This window comes from Camponotus floridanus, unplaced genomic scaffold, assembly GCF_003227725.1.
Source record: "Camponotus floridanus strain SB8 unplaced genomic scaffold, Cflo_v7.5 scaffold105, whole genome shotgun sequence".
Taxonomy (NCBI): Eukaryota; Metazoa; Arthropoda; class Insecta; order Hymenoptera; family Formicidae; genus Camponotus; species Camponotus floridanus.
The window spans coordinates 158,947-181,099 of NW_020229221.1; the positions used below are offsets into that span (position 1 = coordinate 158,947).

At 34.6% G+C, this 22,153-nt stretch overlaps 1 protein-coding gene across 1 annotated transcript in view; it reads left to right on the forward strand.

The window, feature by feature from the left end:
- Window positions 1-724: 724 nt before the first annotated feature.
- Window positions 725-22,153, forward strand: part of LOC105259385 (lachesin-like) — a 44,028-nt gene continuing 22,599 nt past the window's right edge. Inside the window, exons 1-2 of the mRNA XM_011271284.3 lie at window positions 725-948; window positions 7,592-7,725. Coding sequence (XP_011269586.1) covers window positions 7,593-7,725 — 133 coding nt within the window. The 5' untranslated portion in view covers window positions 725-948; window position 7,592. The remainder of the gene's footprint in view (window positions 949-7,591; window positions 7,726-22,153) is intronic.

A 22,153-nucleotide genomic window follows, 5' to 3' on the forward strand; every position in this document is an offset into this window, starting at 1 on the left:
TTAACGAGAAAACAAGCGAGCACGAATTTGCACGATTACATCCAGTTTGATCCCTTGACACGTCATTGGCATCGTCGTCGTCATCGTTGTCACCGTCGTGCTTTTTTCTCATTCCCTCATCTTTGACATAGTGATCGGCTCGTCAAGTCGGCTCGTTCAGTCTCGATCTCTCTTTCTTCCGCTCGTCAGCCGGTCGAGCACCAAAAAGGAGGACGTTTTGACCGAGACGTTTTATCGAGGGGCGAGCTGCCCGATCGACAATATCTCGACAATTCACCCTCGAGCGGAACGCTGCCGGTTCTGTTCGGTCTCCTCCATCACTACCTCTCACCTCCTCCACAACCATGTCCCCTCGTTCTTTCTCTCTCTTTTTTTTCTCTTTCTCGCTCGTTCTTCATATTTTTCTTCATTCTATTTTTCCCCGGAAGGAGAGCCGGCAGCCTGTGGCTGTCGTGTATTCGCGCCTCCCACTTTTCCGGCGCGACGGTCCGCATGTATCAAAGATACATAATAAATTGAATATTATATCCAACGATGCGAACGATGGAGTGAGAAAGAGAGTAAGATAAAAGGGGAGAAAGGCGGAAAGAGAGAGGAGAAAGAGGGAGGTAGAGAGAAAGAAGAAAAGCGACACCGTCCTGCGGGCCTGCGCCATGAGGGTTGAGCGCTTCCCATCACGGCGAACGTCCCGACGCCGCTCTCTCGACTCGCTCGACGACGCGGCCAACTCGACGCAGTCAGTACACGCGTCTCGACGTCCGGGGATGCGTCTGACGATGAAGATATAGTATCGTCGCACGAACTATCGTTAATAGCGCGGGTGTCGTATCGTCGGTAATCGTATAAAATTCGCGAGAGACAAGAAGAGAAAAGTGAAAGAAAAGGATACGCGCGTATGGCGCGTCGTGTCATACTCCTGCTACTATAATGCTACACTTTTTTCGCGAGGTAATATTCTTCGACGAAGTTATTAAAAATTTTTCTTTCATAAAATTCGATAACGAAATAATTTATCCTTAAATTACGCTTTTTTTCCGACGGACTTTTATCACAACGGAATGGCGAGTAATGTTCGAAAACATGGATTCTCTCGGTCTGATCGAAGTGAATTTGACATCTAAGCAATTTTTATTGTGTCGATAGGCGCGAGTGATTTTTATAATTTTTTGATGATACATTATGTGTGTCTGGTGTGAAACTGAAATAAAAAAAGGAAAAAGAGCTATGTCCGTTAACTCATCAATTATAATAGAGCTGCATTTTTCTTTTTTTTCATGATAAATTGTCTCGATACAGAACATGACTCAACTGGGATCTCAAATAAAAATCAGTCGACACAAACACGGGTAAAACCTATGTTACTGCAACGTTAAACGTAAACGATATTATTAAAAGGACATTTTGGAGCATTTTACGCAAGATGTGAGTTATTGCGCTATATTTCACATTTATGCGTGGGTGCTGTACCTTAGATACTTTTTTTTTCTCCCATTATAACCCGCATACCGAACGTGCTTCTCGTATGACAAACACAGAAGAAAAGTAAAAAATGTACGAGAAATAGAAAGATACGCTTATTTATAACGCCCTACAAGACAAAATCTATAAATATATTGGCTAATGACTCTAGCAGCGTATTTATATTCTCTAAATTAGATAAATTGTAAATTATTATTATTATTAAATTACTGTTAATTATTATTAAATCTATATTTAAAATTATAAATTTATAAAAATATAAATTTATTGTTGATAAAAATTTTTAAATAATGTCATTAATATCTTATATACGGTGATCACTTTCTACATTTTTGTAAACAAAATGATTTTTTTCTTTATAAATTTATCATTTTTATCATAATATTTAGAAGATGACTCTCTTCATATTACATAATTAAATATACTTAATTATTCCACAAATTTAAATTAAATTAAATTTGTTAAATTAAAATATGAAATTATGTACAAACAGATAAACTAATTAAACAGTTTAACCGAAATAAAGTTCTCTTGTTAATTTTACATATATGCACGTATGACTTGAAAAAATTTCTCTTATAATTATATCTATCAAATAAAAAAATTAATCATGTTTCATTTTTATTGAAGAAAGGTAAGTTTTTAATTATGATAATGCACTAAATGCATACATTATCGATACTTCGTAGATGCATTAAAAATAAATTCACATTGATCTCATAAAAAAAATTACGTTTACATTCATCAGATTAAAAAAAATTGAAAGCGTGCATGTCTAGAGAAAATAAAATTGATCATAAAAAGTATTAAGATTATTTTATCAAAAAGATACACATATAAACCACAAAATGAAAGTAATTACATTAATATTTTAATTATGCGAATTACGAAATATTAAATAAATATAAATATTTCTAATAAAATACAACGATGAAGAAATTATCCAGAAAATTTTGTCAAATAATTTGTTAGAAATGTTAAACATATATTTCTATTATGTATTTTTATTACATCTTTCGAAATTCGATTTAATGTTTCTTCATGATTATAAATGTCGCGCAACGTGATGTGATTATACAAATTCATCATTGCAAAATATTTAGAGCAATTCTATTCAAATGAAATGATATTTATGCGCGATCTGCTTCATACTCGAATTAATCCATTTCCTCACAATGCCGGTCACTCATAAAGCAGACATATGTCTGTCTGCGATATTATATGCTGGAATTATTCTTCGCATTATAAAAGACAGCCAGAGAGGGAAAGAGCGATTTGGTGCGGTGCAATAGCTGGAATAAATCATTCAGGAGTGATATAACGTCGTCGGTATGAGAGATCGCAGATCGCGAAGATCTCCGGACGAAATCAAATCCGCCGCATTTGACGGGCTATATTATCATAAGAAAAAAGATTATTGAGAATCGCCGCTGAGATAAAGTCTCTCGGTAAATTGATCAGCCGTCCGGGAGTTTTTCCGCAACGTCGTTTCGGACACGATTAACTCGGCTCGAATGCGATTTTCGAGTGACACGATTTATCGAGCGAGGATCAACGAGCGGATCAAAAAGAATGACTATTAGAAAGAACGACAGTTTAAACCCGGCGACTAAACCGGTAAATTCTTTCGTCATACATCACTTTTTATATTTTCTATTCGTATTCGCGCGATAGGTATCAATGTCATACTTCGGGTTAGCGTCTCCCTCGTGTTTCGCGTTGTCATTTCATCATATTTTATAGCAGTCGTTACGTATTATCTGCCAAATCTTGTATTGATCGTGACACGGAATGATAAATCGTTCACGTACAAATACTACAGGAATTTTAAGTCAAAATTTAGTCGGAACAAAAGAAAGATTATTACGAGTAAGAAACTTATTAAAATATTGAATATGTATTCCTGAATATGAAAGTTTCAGAGTTATATATGTATGTTATGATAACATTAAATCGATTTCTCTATTTTTTAAAGTTCTTTTTTTTCTGAGAAAAAATCGAAAGATATCTTTCGAGTGAACTAAATTAATCTTTCTGTTCTAAATTATAAAACAAAAAATGAACTATTCACATCTAATCAATAATTCATATCAATAATTTTATTATTTTGATTTTCCTTCTTTTCTATATTTAATTAGAGAAATGTAATATTAGATAAACAGATTATCGAATTTTTATGTAAATTTTAGAAGCAATGATAATATATATCCAGTATGGTCCAATTTCCGTTAAAATATAAATAGAATATAAATAAAAAAATCATTTTGTTTTATATATCTTATTATTTTATATCATTAACCATATTTTTCATTATAAATATTATCTATTTATAAAAATACTAATAATATCCATACTAGTAATATTAATAATAACCATATTAATAATATCTATTTATAAAAATACTGTTATTATATATATATATGTGAGTATTCGCGCATATAGCATACAGTTCCGACTTTCTCTCTCTCTCTCTCTCCTCTTTCTATCTTTTTCTACTATACCTTAAATTTAAAAATTTTTTTAGCGTATTGAATAAAAGACTTAGAAGAAACGTATGTACGGAACTTTTCCCTTGTACTAATCCTTTTTTGGAAAATTCTGAAATTCCAACAGTGAAACGAGAGAACAGAAAACTTTCATAGTCATTATTCCACACAGCGAGAAGTAAATTTACGTTCGCGGGAGGAAAATTTGGTTGCATATAAATCTCCGCGATTCGTATTTCTCGTTTAACGTTTCTCGGATTTTAACATTTTCCCGCGGTTTCTATCGCATTGCCATATAGTAGAATTGGTATTCCAGATCGGCATTAACTTTGCTTGGCTCTTCTCTCTACGGCGATTGTTTGCGAGCAAACAGGCCATAGTTGTAAACACGCTTAAGAGTATAAAAGATAATATTTTATTTGTATAACGACGTATCGTGTTTTTATGGAGTGTTGATATTGCCAATCTCTTCGCAGTAGACGGTTTCCGATAATGATGAAAGTCAGATTTAATAGATGCAAAGCTTTTACTTCGCGCCTCGTAGAAAATTACCTTCGTAGTAAGCGATTGCAATGATGTTGGCTATTGCAATATCAAAAATAAGTAATAAAAAGAAATAAAGATAGATAGATAGAGAGAGAGAGAGAGAGAGAGAGAGAGAGAGAGAGAGAGGGAGAGAGAGAGGGAGAGAGAGAGAGGGAGAGAGAGAGGGGAGAGAGAGAGAGAGAGAGAGAGAGCAGTAAAAATGCACGTCAATAATATAGCAAGTAAATTGATGAATCGTGATAATAAAAATTCAATAAAGACGTGTGGAAGAATAAAATGCATTCAATCAAAGCATAGACATAAGGATAGACAGAAAAAATATTTTTAAAAAGAGATATCGAGAGTCGCGGAAATTACAGCAGCGGAAATGGAGCGAGAATTAAACTCCGTGGTGCGGATTAAAATATTTTCACGCGGCGATAATTGAGGAATAAAAGATTTTCGCTGTGCTCGAATAAATCAAGTCCTCTTCGGCGCGCGCGACCTCGGATTTCTCTCTTTCGTATCTTATCGAATTGAGATGTTGCCGAGAGATATATATGCTGTCCTTAGATGGAACGTAAAAGTATTCCGTCCGTATCGTATAGCAGATTCATAAAATAAAAAAAATATAATAAAAAGCAGATATCTTGGATAGCGCTAGGATAAGATGCTTGAATTTATTGCGCAAGATCAATCGCAATCGAGATATACGTCGTGATTTTACTTTACCAAATGTGCCGGATTAAAGTCGAAGAGGCGAAGAAGCAGAAGAGATCGAAATCTGAAATAAAATATGAAAATAAAATCTTTCGATCCGAAATATTTCTTTATGTGCAAATAACCGGGAAGATTTTTGCCGGGAAACTAAATTTGAGCTTAACAGCTTGGCCCCGGGTTTTTCCTTTGACTTCCATCATATAAAATTGCAAGAGGAGAAGCTGCTTCTAAAGACTCGAGAGGTAAAAGAACCCTGAGGGAAGTACCAGTTGGAAAGTGAGCTCGAAATTAAGAGCAGAAGAAGACGGGTGACGGGAATGACAACGATGAAAATATCTCGACAAAGATATTCGAAAATGAGAATATTTCAATGCGATACAAAAATGGCAAAAATAGTCAATGGGATAATATCATAGATATTTCTTGACCAGGGGGAGGGAACAGAGATAGAGGAATCTTTCGAAATCACGATGCTTTCGCCGGGAGATCTTTCAGTTCATCCCAGCCCGCGAGGACCATCGATCACGCGTAAGCGAGATAGGACAAAGAGTCCATAATCTGACATTGGTGTGCGGAAAGAGGGACGATGAAGACTGACAGAGAGCAAAAAAAGGAGAAGAGTCCTGAGAAAGAGAAAGGATAACGAGATTACGGAAAGAGATAAAATGTGTACGAGGAGAAGAGTTTTCATTTATTCCTGTTGTAAATAAGAACAATTACTCGCGGCATACAAGTACACGAGGAGAAGCGTTCAATTTCATCTCGTGCACAAACTGAACTCTGCTATTAAATGGCAAAGATAGTTATTTACAAGATGGCATAAAATATAATTGTCCCGCGCGTGTTTCCCCGAAGGACAACGATGAAGGACGAACGATCCCTTTTTCTAAGATCTAGGATATACGATCCAAGTCCGATGAAACATTTTAGCGGCCGATTCTTCTCGGGCACGTACATTATATGGAATTGCCGTGAACTTAGTAGCGTTTATACGTCGCTTGACAAATGTATCGATCGAAAGGAGACAAGGAGAAGCGCGCAAAACGACGAAAAAAGGGACTAAAAGAGACACAAGAGAGTATGGAGCGTGAGAAAAGTTCTCGCACACGTTAACCAGTTCGCCCGCCTTCGGCGGTTCGAGGGTGGTTGGAGGTAGCTTCATCCCCCCACTGGAAGCTTCGTTTTCTCACGATAGGCACGGCCGATTAAATGAGTCGTTCCTCTCTTTTTACTTTTAGTTTAATTTATAGTTTTCAGCTCTTATATGTTTTGTTTTTTTAAGTCTCTCCATTCTTTCAAACTTTTAAGATTATTTTTATTATTTTAATAATTCCTTTCTTTCTCTTTTGTCGCGTTATTGCATTACGAACAACGATGCAGTTGATCATTAATATTATATAAATATAAATATAAATATATATATATATATATATATATATATATATATCTTTTCAATAACTTTTCACGGAATTTTATTTTGGAATATGATAAGATTCTCATTTATTTCTTTTTCTTTACATTTTATCTAAAATGTTGTGATATTAAATAATAGTAAAATTATAAATATAAATGTATAATAATTATAAAAGTTAAATTTCAACATGTGCAGGTATAAAGGAATATTCTGCATGAGTGTGCATATGTGTTGATTTTAAAGAAATTTTTGAAATCATAAACTCATAATATCATCATCAATAATATATTATATTGTGTGCTTTATATACATTATTTGTACGTTATATTAATTGCTTTATTAAAATTAGCTTTTATAAATCGATTTTTGATATATAAATCGAAAGTAGAATATGGATAAAATATATTTTATAGTTTGCATGAAATATGTGAAAATATTTTTAAACAAATTTGCAATTTTCAAAAGATATTTACATAATTTATTATGCATAAAATCTATTTTAATTCGAATAATAAAAGCTTCGATGCTTCCAAAACATAATATGTAATATAAAGTTTCGCCTTTGAATGCATCTTTAAATGTTTATTTTAATACATTCAAACATTGAAATAATTTGCAAACATTTCGCGTATGCGTTGTTATCATTCGGCTTCAATTTGTGTTACTCTTTCATAATTTAATTAATTAATTAATTAATTATATTTAATTAATTAACTAACTAACGTTTAAATGTTAATAATTATGGGATATATTCACATGTGATGGAGAAACCTATCATATATATTGCATTTTATAACAATTATCATCAGTTAATCGGACCTAAACACAATAAACGCAATAACTTGTACGAGAAATTTTCTCGTAGAAAAATCCAAGATACGTAGAGGGAAAGACAGAGAGATGGGAAAATGAGACAGAAAGAGCACAAGTTTGTCGTTATCGTTCAGCTTTTCTTTCGTTCTTTCAGAATGAGGGTGGCACGGCTATTACTGTGCTGCGTACTTCTCGAAGACTACAGCACCAATCTCGGCGGAACGGCAATTACCAGTGACGCCATGCGCCAGGACGGTCCCTCGTCCGCGACGAATCCGACGCTATCAGGTACATAGCTATACACACTCATCTGCATATTGCCGGTTCCTTTCCTCGCTCTTTCACGTTGCTTGCGGGAGACTCCCGTCAACATTAATGGCACGCGCCGAGGAATGCTCGCGAACAAATATCCCGTATTACCGCCGGAAATAGAAAAATAAAGGACACTCGCCGCTCCAAATGTCTTTTAATTTCTCTCTCGGTAGAGTTCTCCTCAATACGATAAACATTGATGATCAGAGAAAATACTTAGCTTTCGAATATCTTTCGACTTATATGTACAATAAAATTCACAAAATTAGTCGTTTTATCCAAGTTATATAATGCATAAATTATAATTTGTCGTGAATATAAATTATTTTTCATCTCTGCATAATTTAGAAATTAGTTTACAATGTACAAAATGAAAAAACAAAGCGTTATTGTTTTACATTGTTTTACACAATACAGAACATTATTTAATAACAAAATTCACTTAATTAATATTTAACATCTTTTAATAATATTAATATTTGTTTATCCAAATAATGTTGTAACAAATATTTCTGTCATATTAATCGATTGCTAAACTTGATCAACAAAAATGATCTCAATTGAGTCCTTAAATATTAGATGCTTCTCCCAATCGCTATTAAAACTTGATCTATATAGAAAAAAACAATAATTCAATATAAAAATATATCAAGCTAAAATATGTAAAAAGAGTTTGTTTTCGGTCTATCGATGTTTCGGTTTAATCTTTAAATCTTAATTATGTTTTTTCTAAACCTCAATCCCAGTAGCTATAAATATGTACCTTCTTCAAAAAATACGCAGTGTCTCATTTATTTGAAAAAAATCATATGTTTTACTCATGTCCATGATTAAACATATTTAACCGGCAATAATCGAAGGGTTTCTTTGCTGCCAAGTCGTAAATAAACGCTATAACGTCACATGTTTCCGACACGAACGGATATCTACTCCGCGACGTCTGAAGAGCTTTCCCGCGAAGCATATAAAGCTTTGTGCAAAATCTGAATAATGCATTGTGAAATATTATCTATACGTGGCGGATTTATACGGTGTTGCCTCGGCGATACGTTGTCTGCCTTTATCATAAAGCCCGATAATGTTTGGTGAAGAAAAGAAGAAAAATATCATCACACAAATCTCGACTCGATACAAAAACACAGGGTTTTAACAGCTTTAAATGAATAAAAATACCTTCAAAAATAATTCAACTCTTATTAGGATTTAAATAATCGCAACAAGAGTTTCACATTAATTGCAAAAAGAGAAAGAGAGAAAAATAGATAAGAAAAAAAGTGAAAAGAAGATTAATAGAACATATTGCATTCCAACGATGGCGAAACTACATTTACTATTATATATTAGCATAAATATAAAACATATGCAAAATATATGCGATTTTCTCATATTCGCAAACGGATGATATAAACGGCTTTTCGCAAATACCCCAAAAGCCCCATTGTCATTTCACTTTTGACTCTGCATCAATTTCCCGAATGTTCTCTGAAAACCATAATATCAACGTAAGCTCGAAAATACTCGAATTTAGTTTAATGGGTAAATACGTCATGAGCTTATAAAAGCTCACGAGGCACTTCAAAGAGTGTATCATCCCCGTGTCGACGTTGAATATAGTAGCGAATTTGCCGAGCAAACTCGATGCATGCAGATTTCATTGCCGTTTATTTTTGCGGATTGTTCATAAGTCGCGGCTTACACACCGTCAGAGATCACCTTCATTTTTTTTCTCTCTTTCACAGTTTCTGCAGCCGAGAACGCATTATCTGCCGCGATATTTTATAAAGCTAATCGCCAGTGCATTCACAGATACGCGACTGGGAAATCTATGCGTGTCGAACCGAGGGTGTACGGTTCTCTCTTTTAATCGCCGACATTGTAAAAAAATAACGCAAGCATTTTATATTTCACATAAAAATATAAATTATAACATCTACGCGAATAATAAAGAGAGAAGATAGAGAGATAAATGAGAAAACATAATTAAAATTATTATTTATATTAAATATATCGAGCTATTGCATTTTTGTAATATTTGTATATTTGTACTATTTTGATAAACTATTTCTATGTTAATTATCAATTAAATGTTTATATACGTTATAAATATTTTTAAAATTTATTCTCCAAGAGAGATTAAGAAATCAAGTAAAGGTGATTTGACATTTGCCATATTCTTCCCAAGAGGAACTTCGTCAAGGAGACTTCTTGTCGTGCGTATCTCACCGTTCGGTAACGTCAAAACGCAAAATTGTCCGAAACGCAAAAAAAAAGGAACTACACGAAACTTTATCGCAAGTCGAGAAAACTAAACGGGAGCGAGAGAAGAATGGAGCCGCGTTGTCGTTGGCGGGAGATCGTCGTCGCGTCCGAAGTTGAAGTGGTTCTAACCGGCTCGGCATTGCGACCCGGTCCATGCCGGTTAGTTCGCCAAGTTTTTCCTTTGAGGATGAAAGATATTAATTAAACTGTCACAGACACGGTACCCTGCGCGCGCGCGGAACCCTGCCCAACTTTATTTCGCCACTTACAAGTTTACCACTTAGGTGCGGCAGCGTACGCGGGCAGGCGGACGGCAAGTCATCTTTTTACGACACCAACGCGCGATATTTATGCGCACGATAGAGAACAGACGGCATCACGAGTCACGCGAAAACGTGACGTGCGCACGCAAAAGGATTGGCCAATTATGCGCCAACAAGCATACTGTTTGATATATGCCACAAAACAAATCATTTTTATGCATTTTTGTTTATATTTTATGTATTTGTTTTTTTTCAACTATATATTTTGGCTACAAATATTTGTACAATATATAGTAATATACGAGTTTCACAAATTGCACGAAACAAACCAGAGAATTAAATTTTGGAAAATTTATCTCAATTTTCGACGAAAAAAAATATTATTCGCGGAAAATGTATCCATTATCAAAGCAAGCTCTATATCCTTTTGTCAATTAAAGTTTCCTGACTCTTTTATGTAGACTCTTTAGTAGACTTAAAAGGAAATGTCCGTAAAGCGCATAATAAATGATTCTTCTATCTTGTGTGTGTCAAGTTTCTTTATTTAACTTTATCCGACATCTCTCTTTTCTGATAACTGACAGTGCTTACGTTTGACATTTCGATAGTCGATAACTGATGTATGAAACTGAAGCGTTATGTATAAAGCTGAGAACAGAGTGCATACTGAAGCAAAATTGGCTAAGGGTATCCGACCTTTGAACTGACCCTGTTCCACAGAGTAAGGCTCCATGCTTCAAACTTACAGGAGAAAATGTCTGCAAGCGAGATACGCCAACAGCTACGTCGCGTTAGTCATCAGGTGCAGATGTTGCATGATGTAATGGACACTCATCTCTCAATATGAAGAATTAGTTGAACAAGATAATCTCGTTTGGATAATTAGTTGAACAAGACAATCTCGTTTGGATTTAGAAAATCCAATCACAACTGCTATAAATATATTTAGAGGCTGCTATAAATATATTAAAAGGATTTCATTTTTAAAAATCACCAAGAACAGAACTAATTCTCGTATAAAATATTCTTTTTTCATTTCCAACTCCATCATAATATATCATAAATATAGTGAAATATAAGTATTTTCTAAGCGTATTATAATTGATACTTTTGTCTAAAGATGTCTATGAACATTCCATATTATATCTATATTATAATATATGGAAATATTTATTCAAGTGATACATGATTTCTCACAAAAGAATTTAACAATATAAATCTCGTTTTTTTATTTTTATCATCTTTGTAAAATTAATCAAAATTTAACAAAAAATAACTCGTTCAAAAAGAATTACGTGTTGCGCGATGATATGAAGTGATAAAACAATCGATATTGACAGAATGTGTTGATTTCATTCGTAAAACGATCAAAAGATAATGTAATACAAGCTGTATAGCATTCTATCATTCGCTTCGAATAGTGTAAAGATCTTATCTATCAAATGACATGGTATGCACGTGATGTCAGCTTCTCGTGTGTAATATACTCGTACGTGTCCATCTGCGTAATACGTGATGTCGCAATACGTCTGCCTATTCGCGCAGTGATACGTCATTCTAGATAGTTCATAATACGAATATATCGATTCTGAACATGCAGAAACAGAGTTTTGCTCCAACCGCATTTTTTAGTTCTTTAGATATAAAGAGAGAGAAAAGATATAAGCATATTTCATATGAAATCTTAAAGTCGCATGAAGAAAGTTATGTGTCGCACGCATTTGAAAAAATGTGCAATATTTCTTTAAATCATAGCAAAAAAAAATAAGCATGTAAAAAGATCAGAATTCCGAAATACGAAATGTAAGTAGAAGCAGAGAAATAATTTCAGCGATTTTATGAGAATGTCGATACAGATTACAATTAATTTCCACTCTGACAAAACCCAATCAATGGTAATTATTCATGGCAATAAGCAAAAATTAATCAACTATAAATATTAAATATGTAATGACAGGGTTTTCAAACAGTAATTCGCAAAACATGGATTCATCAAATATAAATGTAAAAAGCTCAATAATGATTCATGAATACGGATTTAGAATTAATGCCGCTTTTAATCAGAGATTGAAAATAATCCGTGATTATCTCCGGTTATGAAAACCAGCTTTGCATTTAAAGTAGGAAGTAATCGCACGGCAAAATTCCAGAAATATCGCTCCGATCGCGTCAGGAGTGCGATTAAGACGCGAGATTAAAGTTTCGCATTTAGCGTCACAGGTGCAATGCGGCTGCGATCCTCTGAGAGTATTCCACGGAAAGCCCTTTTAGATGTTAGCTTATACTACATAACTAAGATATATATATATATATATATATATATATATATATGTATATGTATATATGCGTGCGTGTGTGTGCGTGTGTGTGTGTGTGTGTATAGGTGTGGGTGTGTCCAGCTCGTATAACCAGCAAAATGTGTTTCGTTACCGTAGTTAACTGCGTTTGCACAACACACGGTACAGCTTCGACCATCATCTCGAAGCCGCCTCTAGTCGCTCGCATCTGAGCACTACTGTTAACACCGAGGAAGCTCCGATGTAATGTGTAACGTTAAGGACGTGGACCATGTATAGAACCAATTACATTTGCGATTATATAGGTATACATCAGCATCGGGACGTATGCAATTGCGGCTATACAAGGACGTTGCGTATCTTCTCTCGACCGTTTCAATTGTCGTACAAATTTGAAATTGTGTCTTCCTCCGCTAGGAATTCACGTCGTTAGAATATTCATTACCGTGAGAAACCTTGCCAACATTAAACGTTTAATTTATTGCAATAATTAAGCAGCTATTTTTTAACAAAATGCGCGCAATTTTCTGTGAAAATTCTTTTCAATCTTTCAAAAATACAGCGAAGAAATGAACCTTAATAGATGAAATTTAACGAAAAATATTTTTTGCTTGTGAGCGAAATCTGATTTTTAAATGAAACTTTTTTCATAGTGTTTTATTTTACGCTCTCGAGACGTGATTAGATGTAATGCTAATTAGCGCGCTAATTAGAAAGCTGTTGCAACACAAACTGTGCAAGACAAGTCTTTATCATTCGTAATTAAAAAATAAATGCTCGAGATTTACGGTACCGATAATGTGAAAGAATTTAAATTGCATGAAACAGAGATTCGTTAGTTATACACTTAAAACTTCAAGAAACTTTTAGCCATGTAACACACCGGATTAATGCTAAAATAATCGATGATACCGGAACAATCGCTCTTCGTACTTTGACTTTCGGAAGTCTGTATACAGAGAAAGTGTGTAACTTCTGAGACACACCATATCACACCCCGTTACAGAACCGGTGCGCACGTGTTTGTATAACACATGCGCTTAATATTAATATGTGCTATACGCCTATACGCCGGTGAATGAGAAATAGTTTCAAGCATAGTTTCCCAGCCGCGCTCACGTACTAGTAGTAATCTTCTTACACGTTAAGGACACGCTACGGTACCAGGCATACGTGCAAGGGCTCGTATTAAAGGACGAAGGAGCGTGAGATGAATTGTGAGTGCGTAATATACGCGCATATGTCCGCTATTTGCGCGCGTACGTACATGCACATACATATTTATATCTGCGTACAAGGGCGTATCTATCGTCCGGTCGAAGTTTTAAACGCAATTTTCGCGCACCCTCTCACACGCGCTCGGTTCACACTTATAGCTGAGCGATAAAAAATGTTAGCAAATGCGGTCGGAAATTTATAACGCTGTGTCTTCCACGTCTGTGCATACCGTGCACCGTGTATGGTTACATCTCTCTACCCGCTCGCAAAAATATACATATTCCGCTTCTATTAATGCTGAAATATTTAATTCTCCGCACGTCGCGCGGCATATACTCGACAGCCGCCTATATTCGGCGTGTTTATTGCAACAAGTAAAACTATAACTATACCATACAGGATGAAAATTCGCGGCCATGCTTTACCTAGCGAATCCTTTGTTCAACGAAAATGTTGAAAGGCTAATAATTTTCATGTTACACGCGAATGAAATGAAGCGGCTTGCGCGAATTATGTCCTAACGCTGTTAATGTTGCATAACATCGTCATATAGTTAATCTCAAGCAGTTTACAAACTAAACTCCGAAACTCCTAATATACAACAAGCCCTTAATTTTCAGTTAATTTCAAGTAGATGTAAAATTTAGTCAAATAAAATTTTAATTACGGAGCAGAATATATATATAATTACATGAATATATGTGCAAGAGATTAAAAAAAAAGAAAGAAGAAAAGAGAAGAGTGATCCAACTACTCCATCCTGCACCGCAACTGTTTATATTAATTTCCTTCCGTCGAGTGCTTTTTTTTATTTCTCGGAGTAATGGATTCGGTTACGCTTCTCAGTATCGTCCAATGTGTCGATCGCGTTTTCGTAAGAGAAACGAGAAAGAAAATGAAACAATTGTTTTCAAGGCGTTCGATCGAGCACGTTGAACGCTTGTAAATTTCTCGTTGACTCTCCGGTAAACTTTTCGTCGCGTCTCAGGACGGTACACATTTCCGTGTCGTATTAACCGACCAACCGAGCGAGATAGTGAGATGACGTGCATTATGTAGCGCGAATGTGAACACCGACTTGCATACGTATCAATGTGTATCGGTATCCATGTAATGTTAAGGTACGTGCGTATACATACATAGTGCTCTAGCAGGCGGGAAACCTCCGTGTTCCGCATGTGCGATCTTACTAATTTCCGGAATCGAAGCTTGTGTCTCCAGAGGATAGGACTGGAAATAGGAAGAGGAAGAGAAGCTAAGAGGCTGAGAAAGAGACAAATAGATAGATAGAGAGTCAGAGAGAGAGAGAGAAACGGGGGAGAGAGAGAGAGACGGGGAGAGAGAGATTCGGATGGCATGGCCGAGGATAGCATGGGCGCGAATTCGATTAATTAAACTTCGAATTCGCGGCGCTTCGCGGAAATGGAATTATCGCGGCGTAGTCGACGGTGGCGGCGGTAAATGCATCGGTTCGAGGACAGTGAGCCGTTACCACTGCTACCACCAGGAAGAGGTGGTTACGTTTGCAGCGAGGTGCAGCGGCGGTATTTGGGGGTTGAACAGTGTAACAGCTTGCGTCTCCAACCGTGGAAAGAGGAAAGGGGGAACAGGAGGATAGCGAACTAACGGGCCAAAGGAGGGTATATATTTACGGCCCCAAGCACCGTGGCGTGATAGAGAAAAGTTTCGGGATTCGAACCGTGAGAATTTAAAGTCTCGCGAATCTGGCTAAGATCGACGGACTTTTCCTCCCTCTTCCCTCCGACTTCGAGTAGCGTTTCAATAATCCGCTTTGGTATCGCGTCGCTTAGCCTTCGCCGAGGTGAGGAAGAATCAGGCGAGTATTTATTAGGTTTTCGAGTCGAATTTTCCACCACTGATCGATTACCGACATTTGGCGTGAGTTGCGAAAAATACCGATACTTCTCGTTCATTACATGTGTACGTCCGAAAATCATTTAGAAAATTACCGCGTCACGTTTGGGATCGTTTGCGATTTTCCTTTCAAGAGAATGAGAAAGCTATGCTTCGGTTATAAAGTGCACGACGCTTGAAACAAAGTACAATCGAAATATACATCTTCTTTATGTTTTTCCGCTCAAAATGCTAAAGTTACTGTTACTTTGTACCCTGTAATCTCTATCGATTTTTAATCTGTTTAAATAAATATGTTTCTGTTATTATCATTAATCATATGTATTTTTTTTAATATTCGACATACTTTTGCTATACTTTTTTTAAATGTAAATATTTTTTACTTATTTCATGTAATTATATAACAATATTCGCTAACAATTTAAAAAACAATAAATCGAAAGAAATTTTCCCAAATAAGAAAATTAGCATTATTTCTAATATTATATGTAATATGTAAATATATGTATTAATCACACAATATATAATTAAAATTATCAATTACTTAAAAAATCAATAATTAACTATATTTTTAAATAAATAAGAACAAGAATAATCGAAATTATAACTAATTAATAACTTTGACAAATCCAAATTTTATTAAAATATATTTTGATAGAGTCAAAGAATAATATAATATTTTTTCATGAAATCTTAAGGAACTTATTGAGACATTAAATTTCATCTTGTATCAATTTTTCATCTTAACATTAAAAAATATTTATTTCATTTAATCTATCATTGTAATAATCTAGTAGAAAGAAATTGTAAAAACGAATGAAAAAAGGGAGTATTCAAGAAAGTTCAATTATCATAAAAGCTCAATTATTGCAATGTAAATTAGTAAATTTGAACCTTAAATCTTTCAAGTTGATTTCAAATAAAATTAAAAAATTTTGTACATCTAGAAAGAAAAAATTGAATGATGATAAGATACTTTTCTCAAGTAATTAATTATTTTATATTTTTCCAATAATACTTATTATAATCTTTCGACAGATGAACTTTTAAAAGAATCATCTACAAGAGAGTAGAATTTGGCAGGACTATAAACGCGATAAAAAAGCGACGTAGAAGTAGAGGAAGCGTATGTCACAGCTTGTACCTCCTTTTCCCCTGGTGTAGACAGCGCTGATGATAAAAATCCTTTTGCAGCCGCATAATATCATAATAACTATGTAAATCAGATCCACCGCAGCAACCCACAAACAGAGAATCGGATATTCGTATGCTAAGCCTCCACCCGTTCTCCACACTGCGGCCGCCATTTCGCTTTGACATGCGCTATATAGTCGTTGTTACTCATCTATAACAAGACTAGCTCCCCCGTAAAAAAGCATTATTTAACTATCTACTCTTCCAGCATTAACAGTTGCCAGCTATGGCTACATCAAACAAATCCTCTCTTGGAAAAAGCGTTAAGCTTGCCATTTGTGCGTGTATGTAAAAAGCTTAATGCAAAAATGCGCATATGTGTCATGTATATCGAAAAATATCGCTTAAATTTAATAACGAAATTCCAACTGGCAAATAAATTGCAACGTAACAATGGAAGGTTATGTGTTTCATTATAATACGCCCGACGCAATTTTTTATTAGAAAATAATTTTATTGTATTGTAAAGATGCATTGAACATTTATCTTATATCTCACGAAGAGTTTAAGTAAAGTTTAAAAAAGCGATTTCGCTAGTATCATATTTATATTGAGAAAAGTTTGAGATAAATATGGAAGAGCGCGCGCGAATAAGAGTTTCAAGGAAAATATGAAACAACACGCGCAGAAAATTCAAGAAACTAAAATAAAAATAAAAATATTTAAGAAAGAAATCAAATATATATTACATATTGTGGATTATTCTGTAAGAAGAAATTAATGTTCTCATAATTAAAAAGTCTATCCAAGGAAAAGTGAATGTAAAGAATATAAAGTATGCTAATTAATATCGTTCCACTTTTTCGCATGTCAAGAGCAATCTTCCATTTACAAAACATCATTTTCCGTACTATACTTATTCATTATTTCATAATGACTTTTTAAAAAATGTACGAACTTTCAGATTTCTATTTTTTTGTGTTCAAATTTTACTAGATGTGGCGCTACATCAATTTTTATTCCGAGCATCTCTATTATTCTCATTTTTTATGAACCTCGTTAATATTATTAAAACCGCGCAACTGAAAAGACGTGGCATCATACAATGTTAAAAAAATTTATTTGCAGTGAAGACTGAATTCAATTTTTATATCCATGCATGATGAAAAATGTTTACAAGCGTGATATACGTCATTCGTGAAGCAACCATAGTAGATGCTGTATTACGTTTCGAAAATGAGCCTAGTGCCGTAATGGATTTTAATAAGCAGTCGTAAACGCGTTACAATCAGTCGACGACGAGGTTAAATGAGACTTTAAACGTTGCACGCAGATGGTGGCTTCTTCCACGAAGCCGACATGCTCGTATTTATTAATCTAAGTTCTATATAATTACGCTTTATGCGTCAATCGCAGTATCACGCGTCGCACATTGCGTTTTGCGTTATTAAGTCTTCTACGGAAATTTCGCGCAGTAACACATGCGCAATTATATCGATTGTTGCGTAATATAAATTGGCATTTCAATGTACATTTCATTAGTTATGTCATTAACATGATACATACAATGATATACACAAATGTTTTGATATATTATTTTATATGAGAAGTAACGGCAAACGATCAAAATAATGAGTTTAAGTTTTTTCACAGCTAAAAAAATAACATAAATCATATTCACGGTGTAATTATGTGAAAGACTTATATGAGATACCTTAATAACCTTAATTAATTTAACACATATGAATATGTTGCGTCACGATAGCTTCTTATGAAACTTCGTGCCTTAATTTGACTACAGAGTATTACGAGACATCTTCTTATGAATAATATAAACAGTGTAGCAAAGACGTCGGTTATCCAACAGTGTCGAGGCTTTAAAATAAACGCGGTTATAAATATTTGCCTAGAAGCACAAGTTCATTATTATATATTTTAATATGTGAGTATTGGAGAAATATTTTGTATTGCTCAAAGATGCGTATTCTTCTGCTAAAGTTTCATTAAAAACCAAAATTATCGCTGCATTTCTGTCATAAATTGGATATTAATTACACAAGCAATATTGTTTTATTTTTATTTTTTATTTACAATCGTCAAATATATAATCACGCAAATATGAATAAAACTATTTCAATAAATTTATCGGAAAATTTATATTTTATCAATTTTTATATAATTCATATTGTATCAAATTTTATTAAATATTCTTTTATTAAATATTCTATAAATTCTATATAGTACCGCTAAAGATGACATTGACACAATATATCGAGAAATATTCGCCAAATACGTTAGAAGATTTGATAAATGCAAGATGATACCTAAGTTTCGTAATGAAAGTTAAGTTAAGTTGTCTTTAAAAGAGCGACACGAGAGCACAACGAAGCGAGAAGTAAAGACCATCGCTGTCGTAGTCGTCGTCGTCGTAAGCGTGGCAGCCAAACTTCCAAGGTTTTCTCATCGTTTTTTCGCAAATTAATGCTTTCGCTCGAGATAAAAATTTGCTGAGCCTCGCGCTCACCGAAAAAGGAAAAGAGAAATATTTACCCTTCTAGGGAAACGAGAAGTTGGCGGCGTCTCGCGTTTCTACCCTCTGTACTCCTCTTATCACGGAAGTTGGCTATTCTGTCGTAATAACCGGGAACTTTGTTAAACTCTCGTTTAAAGAAAATATCACTTTCTCGAGGCTCCCTCCTTCAGGGCATTAATGGCCCCGATTCATCCCGGTTGTCCACGGCTGTTCTTATTAACTTAACACAATATACACATCCCGCCTGTCACACAGCAACAATGTAATTTGAGTGCTAAGAAGTCCGAAGACGAGGCGAGATAATAGTTGACAATTAATGCTGGGCTAGCGATCGCGGACCGATTTAAGGCGAGGCGTTAGCATGCCAAGTACGATAAAATTTGCATAGAACGTGGGATAGACTTCGTCATTCGGCTTGTACTCGCTCTATTGAGATAAAGATTCAAATTTTGCGTGCTGCTCGTTCCCGCTGCTGTTTAGCTGTCGCTATATTAATAGATTTATGCTCGCAGAACTCAAATTTGTCACGCTATTTTATTGTATGTAATGATATCTAAATATACATATAAAAGCTTTTTGATGTGGATTTCACAACGTAATTACTTTTATAATTATTTTTATTAATTTCTCGAAACGCAAAATTTTTCTCTCTAAAGATATTAATAATTAAGTTATAAGTTACATAATTACATTTAAGCTCTTCTTTTTTGTAAAAAAAAGATGTTTTTCGTCCAATTAATCAATATTTTTTATATATAAAATGGTATATAAATGAATCCATTATAGTGCAACTAAAAGCTTTAAACTATCGAAGAGTTTTAATGAATTTTTAAAATATTTCATATTTTTCATGTAATCATATCTAAAAAAGAATTAAATCAATTTCATGGGACATTATACAGTCATTTTTATTTTGCTTTTATCAATAAACTAACGTCGTCAGTTTTCCGATATAACGCGGTGAACGAGTGAAATCAATTTTACACGATATGCTCTCACCGTTGTTATCGTGTTGTCAATTTCTCACCGTATCATAACTGCTAATAATATTTCTTGTCGATCCGTTGATATATTAAGAAGATTTAAGCTATATGTTAAGAGGATTTAAGTTTACTATACTTGTAGGCTTGTCAATTTAAACTTAAATCCTCTTAACACTTTCTTAATATATTGAGAACATGTAGTACAAATATGACACATCGTGATATATTTACATACAAATAAAATGTGAGAAATAGCCATTTATAAAGAGATTTGTGATTGTGTATGTATTTTGTATTTATTTTCAAATTTAAATTTAAATAATATTAAAAGAATATGTTTATATATATATTATTTTAGTATATATTATTATATATTTTATTTTTATAAATAATTAGAGCAGTAGAATCGTAAATGACTTTCCATAGACCCAAATCTATTTTTAAACATCTCGATAGCGACTGGTTCTAATGCATGCGGTGCATTTTGCATAAGATGCGCGAAATAAGAGGATCATTTGTCGAAAGCATGATCTTGCCGTGTGCATCGTAGCTAGAACACACGTTTCTCTCATGCATAGCGGCAAAAAGTATCGGCGCATCTCGGCTCTGCGATTCTCCATTCACGATAACCTGTCCGCACGACACGGGAACATCGTGTAGCAGCATCGACACGTATAGAAACATTTCTCCATCTTTCAGCCTGCAACTCTTGATGCAACTCTTGGTATCTCTACGTGTCGGTACGTCTCGCCAGTGGATGGTGTGTCCGTAAGATCTCTGAAATACGTCGGGCGATATTTCGTCCTGTCGAACATCGATGTGCGAGTCTTCACCTCCTACCCTCTTTCTCTGGTTGCCGGCCGATTTCGATCTTAGGACCTATTTTCCGGCGTCTCTCTCAAACTCAAAAATTCCGTGTGTAAGGCGCTCTTCAAGATTTATGTTCGCAGCGCGCGCAGAAACTGAGCTAGAATGTGTGTTATTGTTGTATAGACATCGCGAACGTCACACGTGAATTTCGATCTCTCTCTTATTTTCAAATATTGGCAATCGGCTTTGATCGCGACTCAATCTCGTTCAGTCCCTCTATTTTATTTCGATTCGAAAATTCCGCGCATATAGGAGCTATCTGGTATTTACAATCGATGTGAAAACTGCGATAACTCGGTAAAGTTATTGTTCGCGCGCGTACATAGTGTATAGCAGATATTGGCCCTTCTTCTTCAGTTATTTTTAACCACCGTTACACAGTTAGCCGATTCGATTAACCGTTCACCTATCGAAATATCGTGTAATTCACGGATGATGAAACACTATTGACTCTCAGTATGCTTTTGGCTGATGTTCTTAATTCATTACATCGATAAGTTCACTTTCAAAACTTATGAACAATGAGGAAGAATATTTATCAAATGAAAATGTATAATTCTAAAGGACAGAAAGGTACAATTATCGTTTGCTAGATAACTTCTTCCACTTTGATAACGTTTAAAATTATATTCATGAAGTTTCATCAATTGCATTGACCTCTTCACTTTTAAATTTCTTCCAAACCGTTATCATTTTTCCAATCAACTCTATTTCCATCATTCAAAAAAATGACAATCCTGTCGAAAAACTAAATGATTTTGCAAAAATTGTGCGAGAGATTTATTACTTTCACAGTTATTTATATACTATGCGTTTAGAAAAAAAAAATGCTCTGGGATGTGACGGATTTATAGCTCGATTGGGATACCTAATGTGTTCACATGTATCACGAGTACAATATTGTTTGGTTTAACGTCGTACACGCCCGAATTCTCTCAGATTCTTTACAGCGTCGCGCGATACGGTACGCCC